The sequence below is a fragment of the Ruditapes philippinarum genome, unplaced genomic scaffold (assembly GCF_026571515.1).
Source record: "Ruditapes philippinarum isolate M1 unplaced genomic scaffold, ASM2657151v2 ctg738_1_1_1_1, whole genome shotgun sequence".
Taxonomy (NCBI): Eukaryota; Metazoa; Mollusca; class Bivalvia; order Venerida; family Veneridae; genus Ruditapes; species Ruditapes philippinarum.
Window position 1 is genome coordinate 661,994 of NW_026863645.1, and position 20,421 is coordinate 682,414.

General features: G+C 31.9%; 1 protein-coding gene across 1 annotated transcript; it reads right to left on the bottom strand.

The window, feature by feature from the left end:
• Positions 1-1,751: 1,751 nt before the first annotated feature.
• Positions 1,752-19,763, bottom strand: LOC132722798 (monocarboxylate transporter 12-like). The gene is made up of 6 exons (XM_060707361.1): positions 19,675-19,763; positions 19,212-19,321; positions 7,282-7,425; positions 5,793-6,614; positions 4,287-4,337; positions 1,752-2,178 (listed from the first exon to the last, which is right to left on the bottom strand). The coding sequence occupies exons 1-6, from the start codon at positions 19,761-19,763 to the stop codon at positions 1,961-1,963; spliced, it is 1,434 nt and encodes a 477-aa protein (XP_060563344.1). The 3' UTR covers positions 1,752-1,960.
• Between the last annotated feature and the right edge of the window lie 658 nt (positions 19,764-20,421).

Here is a 20,421-nt window from a genome sequence, read left to right on the forward strand (position 1 = left end):
TCACTCACATGATAAAAGTTTATTGCTGTTCTACACTAATCATAACCACGCTATTGTTATGATAGATCTAATATTCGCATTACTGTTGAGTTGAACATCTAAACAAAAACAATATTGAACGGGTATGGCTTTATATCTATACATATTGAATAACATGTACTTCAGTTAAGCAGACGACAATTTGCATCATTACAAAAAAATCAATTCAAGCTATATAAACAGGTTTACCTACTACACAAACTCCAATTGCTATTGATAAATTTTGCTCTATGCTGAATTAAAATTGAATGAATTGCTTGGCGTAATAAAAAAATCCAATTTTAGATAGTATTTTATTTATCAACAGTATTTACTATCCTTAAGGAGTTTTGAAATGTGTATTCATTAATTAAATGTTTGCGTGATCAAACCGTCATGGTTTGATAGTATTTCGGAACATCCGGAATAACCCTCAGTAATAAAGCAGAGAAATTGAAACAGAACCAGCAAAGTGTAAAATTGCAATACGTTTGGACGTACATAAAGAATTTACCAGTCATCAATGTTATACATTATGAAAGAGCATTAGAAATGAAAAGGCATGCTGAGAAGTAAAATAGGATACATAATGTTAACCTACCATCCTATATAAAATATTAAAATGAAAGGAGAGATTTATACTTTGAAAAAAAAGAAGAAGAAAAAAAGTCACGGCTTATCAGACACTATACTGTTGGTATTGAAATACTGAAATTCTTTAAACCTTGCATGGACCGTTCCAAAATAAAAGGTGGACAAATTCATAAGAAAGATCAGAAAACAAAGGCAGGAAGAAGTATTCAAAGAGCCATGAAGCATGACTTTGACGACCAAATACAGAGATCAATACACGGTGAAATCCGCATAGATAAGATAAGCAAGTAGATTTAAAAGATTCTTGATTATTGTGTTAAATTTTCTAAAGATTCGAAAGTCTTGTATTAAATCTTCAAAAATTCAAAAGATTATTGTGTCTTGTGTTAAGGCTTCAAAAGATTCTTGTGTTTAGTTTTTAAAACATTCAAAAGATTCTTGTGTTAAATCGAAGAACATGTTGCGTCATATTTTCTTTCCATATGCTTAATTGCCTTTGTTTTACTATTTTTTCACTATGTAAATTACAATGCAATGTTCTTGTTGATTAATATATTCCATAACATTAAGAGTTAATTCGACAATGACCTTTTTCTTTTCTATAGCATATTCATTTTAGTTTGACATTGCCGTTGACCGTGCTATTTGGTTTTGTAATCTGGCCTTATTTCCTCCTCTTTGTAATCATGATCTCTCTCTCTCTCTCTCTCTCTCTCTCTCTCTCTGTCCCTCTCTCTCTGTCCCTCTCTCTCCCCCTCTCTCTCTCTCTCTCTCTCTCTCTCTCTCTGTGGATACTGCGAACCCCTCCCGCGAGTGTTATAGGCAGGAATTAAGTGCACGTCGGATTGTTAGTAAAAGGTGAATTGAAAAGCAAAATAGTCCAAGCATTATAAACATGCAAGGACTTCGTTTACCTTTAAAATGGTACTTTATTTCTACATAAATTTATTTATATTTTTTTGCATTTCAATAGATATTTTTTGTCATTTGAAATCCGGTACAGCCATTTTATAATAGAATGATATTGGTTTTCCCACTATAATGTTTATAAAAGGAACAGAAACAAGGTGAAAGTTTTCATCTATTTTTATAAACACTTCGAATTGATAGACGTAATTTTACCCCCTACCCCCCAAAAAAGCAATAAAATAAAAAAACAAACAAACAAAATACAAAAAATACAAAATGTAAAAAACTTATATTTCAGACATGGTGACATATCTGTTTATCCCCTCCCCAAATTATGATCACTTCAAAGAAAATAAAAAGGCGTTTTGTAAACAGTTGTACAGAGTCGCTATTATCACCACTTTAAACGTAAATAAACTTGTAGCGGCTGTCATAAAATCTACATCACTGACTCCATTATATCATTTTTACGTTCCTGTTGCCCAGGCAGACTACCTGCGCATCCCTCGCCCGATGGAGTTACAACACTACGAATATCGGTTAAGCTACCAATCTTCATGCCGGGACCAAGGTTTGTCTCAACACCGCCAGTAACCTTTCCTGGTGCCAACAAAGATGATAGAATCGCTAGAAAGCTTCCAGCCATTATCACCGACCCTGTGTTTAAAAAAGTATAATATGAAGGATCAGGCATTCTTATATCTTGAAACATTTATGAAACTATTTCATAGAAAGCTCTGTAACATTTTAAAATCTGAAAGAGTTTCGAAAATATTGACATGAATTGTCGCCGTTTTTCCGTTTCCTTCTTTCACATGACATGACGAAGAATATCGCTATGTTGCATTGAATTAGTACAAAAATGATCCATACACAAAAAGAAATGATGTGCACGACAACAGAACTGTTGATTGTTGTTCACGTGATACACTTTATATTTTATGTTTCAAAATGGAACTCGACAATAACTAGCTTTTTTTACTTGCAATCATGTCTGTCAAAGGTAAATACTGAAATGTTTAGGGAATCTTTATCACATTTCAAAATATTAAGAAATTGGTAAATGGTATACACCTGAAGCAATCCTTTATAATTACAGAAAATGTCTTATTTGTTACATATTAGATGAATTTTATGTATTATAAGAATGTTCCTGGACAATGCTACAAAAATCCAATAACTTGTGCTTAATTTACTCTATGCAGTATCATGATGATTTTCCGATCTTTAGTGTGCATTGAATTACATATTAAAATTCAATGTTTGTTTGTTTGTTTGTTTCATTTTACGCCTTTTCCCAACAGTATTTCAGTCATATAGGCGGGTAGTTTCCTAACCATCGTTCCTGGAGAGTTACACCAGTACTAGACTACCTTCCTCCGCGCTAAACTACCAAAGCATCTCCCGGGGATCGAACCCACGCCAGAGAGGTAACTGGATTAGAAGTCATCGACTCTAACCCCTCGACCACAGAGGCGGTTAATTCAAAAGAAAAAATGACACACACACACACACACACACACACACACACACGCACGCACGCACGCACGCACGCACGCACGCACGCACGCACGCACGCACGCACGCACGCACACACACACACACACACATATATATAATATATATATTAATATATATATATATATTTATTGCATGCTTTCCAGTGTTTAATTGTATTATATCAGATGATTATATTCTGATAAACCACTAGTGAAATTTATAAAATATAATTTTCACTGTAGCCGGACTATATCTGAATGCGGATGAAAAGAAAATTAAACTAAATGGAATAACAGGCAGAAATAAATGCCGTCATACGTAAATTTTGCTTCTTTAGGAAAAGAAAGTCGATTTCACCATACATCATGTTATAAATGTAACAAAATTAGAGAAATTTAACAGAACTATATTTCAAAATTGATGATGTGACGTCATGATGTGATGACGTCACAAAGGAGAATGCGCGACGTTACGCGGCAAAATCAGTATAAAATACTTAAAATCACTTAAAAAGCATGAAATAAAAAGAAAATTTATTTGTTTTACATATAAGATTGAAATATATTTCATTCGTGAACACCAGCTATTATATTTTCACTCGTGGCTACGCCACTCGTGAAAATATTGCATCTGGTGTTCACTCAGTGAAATTATATTTCAATCTTACATGCAAAACAAACGAAATATCTCTATATATAAAATATATATAAATTGTATATATATATATATATATATATATATATATATATATATATATATATATATATATATATATATATATATATATATATATATATATATATATATATATATATAATATATATATATATATATATATATATATATTGCTCACCGACCTTAACGACGAGCGTTTTATATCTATGTATATTAATACTATTAATTCATAGGTATAATGCCCACATGTATTTCGTAAATTATATCTACGATATAAAAATCCTTTAATTTAGCATTAACTTAGTTCAGCCTTTTCATCTAAAATAAATCCGATTACAAAACAAGTCCTTATGATTACAACAAAAAGGCAATACATGTACTGAGAAAAGGTCGATTGCTTGACGGTCAACTTTAATCGTGATAGGTGTGAATTTTTGAATGTCAAATCACTTACACAAAGCGGCAAGCGATTTGTTGAGCCTTTTCAATGATGGTACTTGAAGGTGCAAGTCTATTCTGTCTAATGAAGTTTGATTCTATGCGTAATAAAATATTTTTCTATTCTTACATAAATATGAAATGAGACGTACCTGATAGTAGAAAACTGTTCTCATATGATTTCGTCATCTCAAATATATAACCTGGAAAACATTGTTCATAAAATTATGTTTCGTGATGAATTATATTGAATTATAACTTTTTGCTGGATCTCTTTATTTATCAAATAATTGTGATATTCTGATATCCTATGGGTGTGGTGTACGATACCCTGAGTTAAAGAGATACTCAGGCAAATTAAGACAAAATATATTCAAATTGTATATGTTCTTAAATCACGATAAAATGACATTTTTTTAAAGTCCCAGCATGATTGTTTTCGTATAAATTCTATATATTTTTGGTTTTAAGCGTAAATATATATATATATATGTTGAACGATTTAGACGCCGACAGAATCACCGAGTAGTTTTAAAACAAGTCACGTGACTTAAACAAACCCTGGAAGTTACAATAACAGATTCTGTGGATATTGTATTATTAAATCAAGTCTAAGTCATTCATTTGACACGTTTTTAACGTTTTAAGATTTCTCTGTGACAACTATTGTGAAATCTTAACGCTCACGTGGGTCAAGTTAGGAAACATCAATTTTATTCTTCATGAGGAGAAAAGTTTTGTTCCTGGGACTGCCTAGTGTATTTATTTTGAGGACATTTACAGAAGAATGAATAAAAATTCAAAAACGAAGAAATGAAAATTTTGCCTGTGTCCCCCTTTAAGGTCATCGGGGCATGCTACACTTGTTTGATCATATGTAACTATAACTTACAAATTGCTGTTAAACGAACTGATATCATTCAGATAATAATTAATATCAGAAAGATAGATATATATGTGTGTTAAATTGTCTATAAATGACATGTTTTGCATACTTAGTCTAGTCATCAATGTCATATTAACTTAGATTAAATGCCCTCAAGTTTGCATTAATAAAAACGACCACACATTTAAAAGAATGTTTTGGTGTATAGGCACAATGTTTTTTATTGACAACGAAAATACATCATTTAGTTATATGTTTATTAACCTTGTGTGAATTTGAATTGAAAAGTTTATCGCCCTAGCTTGTTTTGGTTGTCCCTATAATTTCAAAGTGTGTGTCGGTACGGTTTAATTTACTTATTGCGTCAACTTAATGCATTAACGGCATTATATAAATTAATATTTCCAAACTCGCAAAGTTGGTGACTAGTTTTTCACATTTTCTGTTTCAATCACTCTGATTTGATTATTATGGCTTAAAATCTTAAATATGTTGAAACTTTCCTGGTAAGACATTGTCCATCGCTTAATATTCCTGATGTATTTTTCTAAATTCAAATGACTTCAAAGTCAACCATACTTTACCAGTCTATAAGATATTTTCATCAATATTTCTTTTTATTTGTAATACTAGTAATTCGTGAATGTCCTATTAAACCTTCTTCTTGCTTTCAGAAGTATCATGATTTTAAGCATTTTCAGAATATATCATATCGCAGATAAAAAAAATAGGTTCGTATGCAAAAATGATTAGATATAATGAAGCTGTCTACCTGCTAGAGGTGGTCCTGTCAAGATGCCTATACCACAGAAGAAAAGCTCCATTCCATGCCCTGTAGAAAAATCCTTCAACCCGACGAGACGAATAGTGATTGATGACATAACAGAATTTGGAAATCCAGTAAATATAGCAGAACATGCTGCATAAACATAAACGGCGTTATCAAAGTCACTGTATAGGCGAAAAGTCAAGGTCACGACACCGGCTAAAGCTAACGTCACTATATGAACCTTCAAAGTATCAAAACCAGCTGCTGTCTCAGTAGTTAATGCAGATAAGAATCGTCCTACTGTATTACTCACTCCATAAATTATCATAAGGATACTGATTGAGCCCTCCGAATGGCCTTTACTAGACATGTAATTTGGTAAATGCAGCAAACATACTGATTCCGTGAAATTCCATGTAGCCGTACTTAACAAGAATAACATGAACGGTACATTTCTCAAGAGATTTGTGTTGATGCGTTTAAAGCAATTGCTGATTTTATCGGTAACTTTGACGCTTCGTTGCTGGATTTCTCCATTTGAATCTCTTCCAGGTATATTTTTCTTCTGTTTCTGAATGGCAATTTCTTCATTTGAAGGTCTACAAATTACACCACAAATACAAATGTGAGCATTAAATGCACCAACAATTATAAATGTACCCTTTAGGCCATCATTTTGTAGCAGATATACAGACAAAGGGGTAGCGATAAACATTCCAAGGCCAACAACAGAAATTGACAGGGCGATAACAAGGTTCCTGCGCTTTTCAAAATAGTAACCCAGAACTATACTGAAAGGAGTTGAAATCATGGAGTTTGCGGCACCTATAATTGACATGCAAAATTATATTAATATATATAGATATCAGGTTTTTAATTCTGGTTGACACAGAATGACTTTTAAACAATTACCACACAAGAAAAACAGTGTTATTTTGTTTTGATTAATGCTTCCGATGGATCACTTTGTTTCCAGAATTTTAAACGTTAATCAAAAGATATGTTGTTATTTCAATTTAATTACATCTTTTTTGTTTATAAAGCCTATCGGCATTTAATTATGTTATTTAAATCAAAACTTTAGCTTCAAAACCTTTTTGATTAAAGTTTAAATTGAACATATTTGCAGCAGTTTCTTGTGTGCAAAATTAGCCTATTTGCATCTTGCAGGTAGTTATGTCAAATATGAGACAAAGTTGGTATGATTGCCGACGTCAAACAACTTGCCTACATAGATAATGAGTAATTGCATAAAAAGGCTATCCAACTAGGTAACGGAACGTCGGGTTTTTTTTAAATGGACACGCTCGTTCCTAAAATAATGCACCGAAGGACACCTAAGGTCTTTCTACGCCAGTAAAGGTGACAGTGTTGGTGTGACTTTATGCACAGCAGAAAAATGTACACCCTTATGCATTTCAGATCCCAACAAGCAAACATACTAGTCAAACAAATCTTTACAAGCAAAAAATATTAGTCAAACACTACTTACCTCCACAAATTCCCAGAGTGAGTATAAGATAGTTAATATCATCAATGAAAGAACTGACAAGGAAGGTCACTGACAATATAATGCTTCCACATACAATTGACGTTCGACAACTAGTGAAGTCGATCAGGATAGCAACAATTGGTCCTAAGAAACACGATAAAGATTATATATATTTCAACACTGTTGCACACAGTCAATTAACATCAACAGGAATTGGCAGACTATCAATGCGTTAAGAATTAAAGCCAACAAAGTCGCGACAAAATGTAAGGTAAAAACACAAGATCGCCGAGTATTTGTGAAGAAACAGATAAGAAACTCTATCATCAAATACTTTTGGTCTCGGACAAAATTCATAACGTAAAAAATAATCATTTATACAAACAGTAGCTTCCCTACTTTTTTTATTTTGTCTCAAATTCTTGACTTATTTGTGAAATTTTTACTAAAGCATAAATTAAGTGTTTTTTTATGATGAGAAACTTCTAGGATTACAGTTGTTGCCAAGCGGATGAAATTTTTACCAAGAAGACACAACAATCCACTGTGAAGGGATCCAATCACAGACGTCTTTGTCTCACTCCCTCGGAAGTGCCCAATCAGGGCAACATAAAAAACACCTGACATGTACATCGATGTTGAAACCAATAACCTTCCACAACACACAGCTATTAAAACAATCCAAGCCCATCTGCTAGTAGAAACCTTTTCAGTAGCGATTACAGACATAAACCACGCGTACAGACATACAAATTTCATGTGTTATAATTTTACGTAAGACGCTCATCGTAAAATAGATAAAAGTACATAAGTACATTAGACCTATAAACCTATTAAAAAGTGTCAACAATAAAAATCGAGTGCATTGTAACCCTAAACCAGATTCAGTATAAGTACACCTTATAATACTTATAGCAAAGTTATTGAAAACACCCTGAGGCGATAGTTAACAAGCGCCAGAAATATAAACAATTAATATGATAATAGCAGTTATAAATTTCGGCGATGTACATGCGGAAATAATAAATAATACAATTTTTGTGTTGTAATACCGGTATTGTTCCGAACTTTAGATAGGACAAATAAAAAAAAATCCATCATGCCAATCAATAAAAAAAAAACATGATAGTTAAACGAGATTATATTATCAAAGCTGAACAGTTTTTGGTCATTGAAAAATAACATTTTACATATTGCTTTCATATTCGCTATCAAGAGTAAATTGCAAGCTTTCAAAAACATATTTTATCAGTTTTGAACATAAGATATCAAAGAGTCTTTAAACCTTTTGAGCAATATTATCTTTCGAAACATCGAGCTCTTTGTCCCAAAACTAGACCTTCTAAAAGTCCACGTCTTTATCCCAAGCTGGTTCCATAACTCGAAATATTTCTTAAATCTCCTCAAAGCACTAGTGCCACATCAACATTAATATTCCTACTTCACCTCTTGTTATATTATTGTGGTCCTTAGGGATAATTGATTCTAACACACACTTTTAAGTATTGGAAACTGAGTACAGCTCAATCCGGTGCTGGGAGGGTGTGAGGATGTTGCACTTTTTCATTATAACTCAATCAACGCGAGTCTGCAATTTTCATGTACATGAACGTAATTTTGTTGTGATTAATGATTCCGAGGGATCACCCCTTTTCAAGATTTTATACCCCTTTTAAATAAAAAAAGCAACAACAAACAAACCCAGCACTCTTTGGAAATGTTTGTCGGTTTTACTTAAGTCCTTATAATTAGTGTGACAAAAACTTTTAAACCTCACAAAAAGAAACTTATGGTAATTTTGACTGCAGTCGATTTGGCTAGAAGGCATCATCAGTGCATAGCATAAGAAAGTCACCCGAAGAGACGTCATTTTTCATAATAATTTCATTTTGAGCATGGGATATACATGTCTATTTATTTAGGCTTACATAATAAGTATATGACGGTATTGTAGCATCACTGTCAAAACATGTAGATGGTACAGTAATGTGTTTATGATGTTATTTGATAACAACACAAAACAACAGCAGCAGCAGCAGCGCAGCAGCATGTGGTTGTACTTATTTAATTCTTTTATTCTTATTGATAAATTTAAGAGTTCTTCACATAACGCCGTGCAATTTAAGGCATGCACAAAACATGTATTTGCTTGGCCTTATTTATAACCAAAGTAATTTACAATACCAAGACATTCAACACGCCATGTTATAAGGACTTCACTGTCATGGAAGGATTGACACGTGTTGCGATGTATTTGATGTAAGTCTGTAGCAATAACTTGTGTGCCAGATTTCAGATCAATTATTCAGTCTGTTGTTCAAGAATTATCATTGTCCTAAATGGCCTGAGATGAAAAACTTTTAAACGTTTTTAACTTAATCTAGCTAAGAGATGCAATAAAAATCCTTTTTTAAAAATTATTCTTAGTATATTTCTTGTTATTCTTTATTCTTATTTATAGTTGTAGTGTCCCAATTAATCAATGTATGAATTTTAAGCTCTAAGCATTTGGACCTGAATAGAACTCCTTTAATTGCACTAAAAAAAACTGTGGTCACACAATGCCCGGATAAACTCGGTTCAAATAATGAATCCGTGTCAATAAAGTGAAAACGTTCTCGACACTCAGCAAAACAGATAGAAAATGTTGAAAGGATAGACATCCGGTCGGCAATTGCATGCAAGCCAGAATAAACGGTTTAAAACGTTTATTCATTTATAGATAAAAACGCTGAAAAACTGGTTAATCCAAACAGATAGACAAAGTTTTCAAAGCTTTATCGATACCAAGATCTTATAAATGACAACAAAACTCATTTGATGCCTTACAAAGTGTTTGTGCTGCTACAGCTACAGTATCCACGTTGACTGACATTAATCTTCTAAAATATTAATATGCCAATCTGCTTATGAACTGAACCCGATATCCCAAAAGATCTGCCTCAACCGTAATTTAAGTTATCTAACTTTACAAATTATGCGCATGATTTAAAATTGTTCACGTTGTTTATAAATCGTGAAGACATTAAAGCATGTTTTAGTGCAATGTATAATTAGACAAAGAGATATTCTAAATCAAATATCTCACAATATGCACGAGCCTGCGACATTTTAAATTTTGCCGTTTTGGGCGTTCTTTATGGATATTGGTGGTTTTCATTACTTGACCAATTTATCAATCTGTCTGGATAAATGTTTTAATATGATGTCAAATAATCGTTTGCAAAAAATGTTTTTATTTTAATTTGACATTGCCGCATATGTAAATGTCTTGTGTTTGAAAATTGTTTTCTACTGCAGATAATATGCGTGTCCTATATACTTTACAAATTTGACTAGAAAAAGTTTGAAGAAATAATGTGTGCTTCTATTGATCTTAAACGTGCCTTTGGTACTGCTTGGAGAAAAGGACCATGATCACGTTTAGTCACATATTATTTAAATGGCAAATTTCTTAAAATGGTTTTAAGTGTCAATAACAAAGCAAACGAACCATTTTTAAAACAAAATTTGGCCCAAATTCAGATTATTTCAACTGCTACAAAGAGTGCGTCAATGAGAAAATCTTTCACCTTTATTATTTTCTTTAACAATTTAAAGGACTTTGTCTTAAACAGTGATTTAGTTAATGGTTTTAGATGTTATAATAATGAACTTAATGACACTCTGATTAATTTGAATATTTCAAGCTGTTTATTATATGCTGACGACACTGTTTCTGAAACAGAGGTTGACCATCATCGATGTTTAGATATATATGCCCGATATTTAGAGAGTTGCAAAACTTATGCTTCATTCGTTCAAAATAAATATTTTTTTCAAAAGTTCGTCGTAAGTGAATGGTTGGTTAAAGATCAGAGATGAAAATCACTTCTTAGGACTTCTTTATAATAGAATTAGCTTATTCTTATCAGCTATACCAGGATACAAAAGCTTTGTATTGTTAAATTAAAAAAAAAGCAAAACGATTGTGCCTCACAACCTCACAATAAATATTTTGAAATGCACTAAAAATACTGAATTATTTTGATATTCACATCCCTTTGACTTGCCTGATTACACGTTAAGTTGATAGCGAGATATTGAAATGTTTACTACTTATGAAATGCGTTTACTAAAACCAGTTTTACACAGGCTTTGCTGGTTATAAACGACACATGTTTAAATAAATAATGGATATTTTAAGATGCATATGTAAACTTGATAAATTGAATGCATTGTCCGCCGGTGTCAGACAGGAAATGTAACATTTTGTTTATGCATTTGTCTAAAATATTTATAGAAACAAATTTATAAGCTTCATGCTCGGTCCTTGATAGATAAATCAAGTGAACTGTAAGTTTAAGCCTTGACAGTAATAAATATAAGGCGATATAACGTTCATACGTACGATAAACTAATAAATTTGCATATTTAGGAAACGATTTAAATCAAGTCTGTTCCGGATAAAGCAGCATCCCTCTTTATAATTAAAGATGTTGTCAGGTTTACGGATTTACAAAGTATTTTGACACAGCCTTAGGAATTTGATAAGCATATCAATTTCCAATAATATATTTGTCAAAATTGACGTTAGTAACGGTGATTAAATGTTGTGATAAAAACAAATTTGCATCTTTCTTTTATTTTTATTTTTTTTGCATCCAGGTTGCAATGTCGATTTTATTGTAAATTTCTATTAATTCCCGAAACCATTCTATTAGCAAATATTTCTATGATTAGGGCGTCATAATAAATTATGTTTATAGACAGATAAGTTTTAAATGAAAATATGAGAAAAAATTTGCACTTACTATTGGACATTTCTACTTTCGTGGTTTGAAGTAAGAGGCACACCAGAAGAGGCATGTTCATGCTATATATTTCAGGTTATTTCAATAATAAATAAATGAGCCGCGTCACGACAAAACCAACGTAATGCGTTTGCGACCAGCATGGATCCAGACCAGCCTGCGCGTCCGCGCAGTGTGATCAGGATCCATGCCGTTCGCTTACAAGCCCTATTACAAGTAGAGAAACTGATAGCCAACAGCATGGATCCTGATCAGACTGCATGGATGCGCAGGCTGGTCTGGATCCATGATGGTCGCAAACCCATTATGTTGGTTTTGTAGTGGCGCGGCTCAAATAATGTTACTGCGAACGTTTCTATTCATTGTCATTTCATCCTAAGCCTTCTGGAACCAATAGTTATAACCCTTTTCCAAAAGTATAGAGCCGTGCCAGCCGGTCCATAATTGCAAGCTTACCTGGCGATAATTGTTTGACCCAAGTTTTGTATTTTGTATTTGAATTTTAATATTTGTCTCAAACAAAACACAAATTCACGTTTTAGTGTTAATTGATCAGTTCGTTATACAAATGTATCTTAAACATAATTTTGTTGTGTATGCAAGGTGCGTCGGTATTTGTACTCTTCAATGATTGCATAACACATGCGTGACTTAGTGTTCGATCATGCAGCGTAACCAAAATAAGAAAAACGTGTACACGCTTTTTACAATAGCATGGTAATATTTAACATTTAAACATTATTTTTATATTTTACAATATCTAAGTTGCTGTCCAAATAATGCTATTTTTATTCAATATCTAGCCTGACGAATTATCACTTTTACTCCATCTATTCAATTTGAAGGATTATTGAAGATGTAAAATGAAGACAAAACAGCCGAAACACTGAAAACAAAGTAAATACAATCTGGCCATACCACGTGACTTTTCGGGTACGGAACACGCCGATTTTTCACCTGATTCAGGTATGTTTTTTATTCACAACTTATTTATTACTCAACCGATTTTGATCAGATAAGGCGCAGAGTACCCGTAATTATATCAGTTATCCACGGTATATCAAAATTCTGAAAACCCTTGAATGGTTTTTGAGAACATTCGAGTACAGTTTTCTTTTCATAGCCTGGGCCGAGGGGAACGGTACTCACTCATTTGTCATAACAAGCAATTTCTAGCAAGTCATATGTTTTTTGACACTATTTCATAGAAAAATACATGTTAAATCTGATATATTTACTATGTCCAATGTATCGAGTGAATGCAGTGATGTTTTAGCATATTTTCATAAAGTTATGTTGAAATGGTACGGAACACACTGTTATTTCAAAAGATACGGTACACACACACACAATTTCTGTCTGTCTTTGTAATAACTCTAAAATAAAATATATTAAAATTTAATTTCAATTATAATGTGAGTGATTTTTTCATAGTTATACATTTTATTAATTTAAACGAGAACCTAGGGACCTGTATCATAATGCTTACTTTTAATGTTTCTATGTATTTGTGCACTATACTTCAAGAGATCACGCTTAACATTTACAACCTCCATGTAATTGTCCTATTTAAAATCAATAAGGGTATGTTAAACGCTTCGATCTTCACAGAATCAGGTAGTTGCGCTCTATGGAAAGAAAATGTTGTTATATAATGCTGTGTTTATTGTTGTTTATTGTTGTTTTTTATTTCTTTCAGTTTAAGTGAAGTAAGATATGTCTTTTTGCTTCATCCTGAAAAAATAAAACAAGGTCATGACCTAAATCGCTTGATAACAATTTATATATATTTATATTTTGTTAATAATAAGCAAGTCATTAGGTACAATTTTGCAATATCATGCTCATGTGTAATTAAATCAAATCACAGAAGGAGCTGAATATGTTTGGGTCTCAGAATGTCAGAAAGGTGCAGGCTGTGAGATTGTAAACCAATTTGTTTTTGTGTGTTGTTTCTAGTGTCATAACTGTAGTAAATTGGCTATAATTAAGGCTTATTGCAACACTGATATGTAATTCATTGTTTATTTGGCTTAAACAATTAAAAAAAACAAAAAAACATGAGTTGCCTTAACTTGGATTTGAACTCAGGACATCTCTCTTCCTAAACGAGCGTGTAACCCCTCGACTATGGGGAAGTTATAAGATAACAGCCTGAAGAAAACCATATCATTTTAAATTAGGGTTTGTAACCCTTATTAATTTCGTTTGACACTGATGTAAATAACCATGGGGCTTAATATTATATTATATCTGTAAAGAATTACAGAATATTTGAAATCTTTGACCAATCCGAATCGGGTACTACTTTTATCTCCCGAGAAGGTTTAAAAAAATTAATGCGCCCGCCATTTGACAATCTTAACACAGTGACCCTCCCCTTTATTATTTCAGCGTAAGAGTACATATAAAGGTAAGTAACCGCTTCCAGGAGTTCGGACTACTTTCTTATTTTGAAAATAAGCATATCAGAGCCTGAAATTTCGCTACCACTATTTGTTTGGTATGACGACCCAAACAAATAAAAATGTAGTCGCCATTGCATAAATTTTTAATGTTTAAAGGCATGAAGCTTTAAAAGTAACTTTTAATTTATGTAATTAGGTCATTTTTGGTTTGGTTTCACGGCTCATAAAACTGACATTATCATGTGGCGACTTTCGAGTTTTACAAGTGCCCCTTTAGGTATAAATAAAGGAACGAACGGGCACCTGAGTAAAACGACCGGTAGTAAGAAAACTTTCTCACATAAAAAATCGAAACATCGAAGTCACTTGTGGTCTCGTACCTACTTCATGAAGTATATAAAACAGAACGCAGCCTCCAAAATCCAAAGCATTTGATTGACAAAATGGGTATTATTAAAATATCATTTAATTTTTAACACAAACACGCAAGCACACATATCCATGAACTAAAGTGTTAAATGCATCTCGAAATGAAAGTCCAAGATAGGCATAATTTTACCAAATTTCCTAACATGTATATCCTTACATGTATATGTAACAAGGTTACATTGTCTAAACTACGTTACGTTATATAACAGGCCTTGTTCCTATATGCGTTCTTCAAATTGTCAAATTATTAATTTTGATTGCACGTAAAACTGTGAAATATATTTGTCCATATGTAGATAATTTGATAATCTAGATACATGCAGTTAGTTTGGGACCCTGGCAGTTGATTCATACCAAATATCATGTGGCCGAAAAAAACTTTAAACTTTCCGTGATTTAAAAAATATCCACTTACATCAAAACCAGCGTTTTTTTCTCCTAATTCGATTATTTAAACAACATTTTGCAAGGAACATATATTTCCAACTTACTCCTAACTTCTTGTTTGTTTATATATTCATTCTACGTTTAGACAGTAATTTATATATTCGAACAAACAAATTAAATGAAATAATAATCGCACATAACAGATGTCCATGAATTTCACAATTCGTTTTATAATCCTAAAGAATATACCTAATTGTTTCAAATGAAAATCAAAACAAAACAAAATTTTGAATGTCTTCCGTATTCCTCCCGAAACTTTTAACATTTTATAGCCAAATATTAATTGCTCAACATATAAAATCGAATTTTGCGCAACGTACTCTCAAAATGTTCTTATATTTTTTGAATAATCCTGTTAACATTAAACTGTAGGCATTATGATACTTTGCAATACAGGCCCCAGGGTTCTCGTTTAAATTGATAAAATGTATAACTATGAAAAAAATCACTCACATTATAATTTAAATTGATTTTTTTAAATATTTTATTTTTGAATTGTTTCAAAGACAGAAATTGTGTGTGTACCGTATCTTTTGAAATAACAGTGTGTTCCGTATCATTTCAAAATCACTTTATGAAAATATGCTAAAACATCACTGCATTCATTCGATACATTGGACATAGTAAATATATCAGATTTAACATGTATTTTTCTATGAAATAGTGTCAAAAAACATATGACTTGATAGAAATCGCCTGTTATGCCAAATGAGTGAGTACCGTTCCCCTCGGCCCAGGCTATGAAAAGAAAACTGTACTCGAATGTTATCAAAAAACATTCAAGGGTTTTCAGAACTTTGATATACCGTGGATTACTGATATAATTACGGGTACTCTGCGCCTTATCTGATCAAAATCGGTTGAGTAATAAATAAGTTGTGAATAAAAAACATACTTGAATCGGATGAAAAATCGGCGTGTTCCGTACCCGAAAAGTCACGTGGTATGGCCACATTGAAATAAGTGCATACCAAAATGTCGACGAGAACAGTATTCGACGTTGAAATATCGTTGTAAGTATATAAACGAGAAATATACGAAGACATGTTGTTACAAGCGTGGTAAAAGAATAATTAATGTGACACCTTTTTGTCATTCGGTGACAAATGGCGTATAGAACCCAGTTTAAAGAAAATAGTGAATGTGTCACTTTCGATGAAGAAATGTGGAACTACATTAAAGAAAAATAAGACAAATTAGAGAGTTTTGCAGTCATAAAGCCAAATATCCTGAAGGTGATTGAACACTAATCATTAAGGTGGAAAATTAAGGTTATTTAAAATAGTAAAAGAAAAAGTATATGCATTGGAAAATATAATTGATTCATTAAATAAAAACAATATCTGCCGGTTTTAATATATGTACACAAAACAAATCTTACGTACAGGTAAATACCGCAATAATAATTCACAATAAAGCAAATGTAGTGCATTTTTAATAGACTGACATGTATGAAATCATATCATGAAAGTCTCATAGCAACATAAAAATATATATCAACCCTATCAATACATTGAGAGCCGACATTTTGTTAATCAATCATCTTCATAATAAAATGAAACCTAAAACATTATTATTTGCATATTTTAACTTGACAACAGTTTTTTTCTAAATGTTGACGGGAAATATTTGTAGCTTGATACCAATGTAAAACGTCGTGACAGGTTTAAGGGACTGCGTCTAAGATACTGTTTAAATATGGTAAGGATTGGTTTTAATAATTATAACATCTCATGTTTCAATTACAATTTGATTACATTATTACAAGTATAAAATAGAATGGCAAAGTAAGAGTAAGTTTAAATGCTCTTCTACGAATTTAGGATTAATGCTTTGGTCGCAATTGTCTTTGGGAAATTTATTTATTCTGAATAATTTACCATTTATAAACATTTCAACACAAAACACAGACATTGGTGTAGAAATTATTTTTAAAAAGGTACAGATTGATATAAGTTATATCTAAACACAGGTACAACTGAGATTATTGAGAGTTTTTTTGTACATTGTAATTTATTATCATAAACATTGTTTCGATATCATTACAGTTTAGCTATGTACTCCCGATGCCGAAGACTAACAAATGACATTTTTTTCATTGTTCTTTTATTTTAAAGCGCAAAGTGTCATCCAACAAACATGGACAGATCCACTTAGGTATTCAACACACGACACAAATCATAAATGTAAAATATCTAGGGTTGAAGGTTACATGGCGTTCAAGATGACAGACCGAAACTGTAAGTATTAATAAATGCAATATTTGTTTATGAATAACTTTTTTTGTTTCTTTTTTCAACTATTGTGCGCAATACTGTTATTATATAAACGCATGCAACAATAATACATTCCACAAACAATAGGCCGATAATTGTTATACCTTATACTTAAAGAAGTAAACAATAGCAGCGTTTTGGTCTGCTTAATGCAATCTGTAAATTATGCACATTATACATTATTATAATTATGTAGCTAAGTGATTTCAATGTTATCTTTGATATTAAAGCTGATGGTATTTTAACACCTGACGAATTATCAACATAATGGACTTTCTACCACTCCTGAACTCACATGGCATTCTTTAACGCAGGAGATGAAAACAATGACGGCAAAATAGATTTTGATGAAGGGAATAAGGCCTTTGATTACTTTGACAATGACTGAAGAATATTGATATTGTCAAGGAGGTGCATCGAGTTTGACCTTAAGAGCAAAAATATCATGTAGCTATAAACAGGCATTTGCTATTGCTGTGAATTAATAAACATTTTGTTAAGTCCGAAGATTTAAGCATGTAAGTGAAAAAGCGAAATGTGAAAGTTACAGATTGTCCGGTGTTCAATTAAAACTATTTACAATGCTAATGCAATGTTGATTGATTGGGGATAGCATGTAAATTTATGTTTCATATTTGACTTACTTTTGAATTGCATTTAATGGGATGGTGAAATTACGGCGTACGAATTCACACGAACGTGGGATAACCTTGATCCAACAATAACGGACATGTTGACAAATAATCATTAGAAATTGTAAATGGTATTGAGTATATTTTCTAAACAACAAAAAATTAAATGTGAATATGTGTGTATATTGGTGACTTGATTTTACTTTTCATCATAAAACCATGTTGTCTTCAAGTGTAATTTGTAGATTCCAGGCCGCGTTGGTCTAAACCCTATCAGGGTTAATGCGTTGGTTCAGATTCAAGAAACTTTACACTCTTTGCTTCGTATTGATTGGTTCAAGGAACAGAATCGAGAGTTTTTCAACAAGCTTATAGCTTCCAAGTTGAAAGTATAAAGCAAATTGTTGTTTTTTTTCTTTTATTAATGAAAAACTAGTATCATTACGTTAGTAAAAAAATCGTTTCTTTTTCTATATTTGATGTATGTTAATATTCTGTTGTTTTCTTTTTGTTATTGTTTTTTTATACTTTATGTTAATTCATTTTTACATAAAATTACAAATGTAATATATAATTACATGTTATACACTTAGATTTTATGTTGGTACTGTCATGCGGTATCATTCATTTTACATTTTTGTACAGGAAAGAGATTTACAAAAGTCATTGACCTCCTTCTCTATCCTGTTTTGAGTATTTTGTTTATATATGTATGAATATAAGTGATGAATGAATATTGTTTAAACTAAACACATTTGTACAAAATTAGGTATGGTGACATAATTTAATCATTGTTATCCGCATACAGTACCGTAACGTTCACTTTCCAGTACCGTTCATGAACAGGCTAAATCAAACCGAGCCTGTAACATTTTCAATTTTGTCGTTTTGGGCTTTCTTTAGTGTTTCCATTTTTTCTATTAAAACAAATCCTGGAGAATATACGGATTCTGCCTTCAGTAACACATATGAAAATGTTTACAATCATTCGGCTTCCGCATATAGTAACAAGTGGCACTTTGATTTCCTCCGCTAATACAGGTAAAACGTCATATCTGCAAATATGAAAAGATATTTTTTCATCATTTACAGTGAACACTTTGATTTTCTCAGCAAATATAGGTAAAACACGTATTTCTGCAAATACAGGAGGAACATTTAGTTTCCGTCATATACATAAATACAGAAACGACATTTATTTTCTCATAATATTAGGGAACGACCTAGATATGGCATTTATTTTATTGAATTATCATTAAACTTCATGATATTCAATTTATCGAACGGAATGCTGTTTTTTCGCCATGAGATCCCGCTTGTCTTATTTTTGGTGATTGCTTAGTGTATATTTCCTCGACAACTTAAAAATGATGCTTTATTCAGAAGTATTTTGCAACGGTTTTGATACCTTGCCACAAGTGTGTGTGTCCCAGCTTCAACATCAACATCCTCATCTGGAAATGAATCTAGTAAAATTTTACCTTTGAACTGACACATTTATCTTAAGGATCTGCCTCAACCTTAATTCGAGATATCTAAATATATATACTGTCCTAGGATGATAACTCGAGCCTTTGTTTACATAACAAAGACCAATAACAATCCGAAAAATAGGTTAGGCAGATCAATGCCACAACCTATAAAAATGAAAATAAAACTACATATTATCATATGACTTGTTAGCGCAGTAGGTAGAGCAACCGTGACAGCAGTGTGTTTTACCCGTACAGACAGAAGTTCGACTGCTGGTAACATGGTACATATTTTTTGTTTACTTCAGCACAGCAAATTGTTCAGAAAACAAATTTGACCGGTTTTATCATATACATACATGAATATGTCATTGATATCGAATATTTTATTACACTGCGATCAAAAAAAAAAATACAAAAAGAAAATAGAATGGAAATAAAAAATATATATATATATATATATATACTATAAAATATATATATATACTATAAAATATATATTATAAGAAGAAAACAAAAAGGAAAACGAAAAATAAATAAAGAATAATGATGAAAAAACAGAGTAAGAAGAAAAAACTGTGGTTATAAAATGACTCTAAGTGGGATTCGAACCTATGAGTACAAAACACTAATACCGTAGTTACAATTACTCCGACCTACCGACAGAGCCATAACGGTAATAC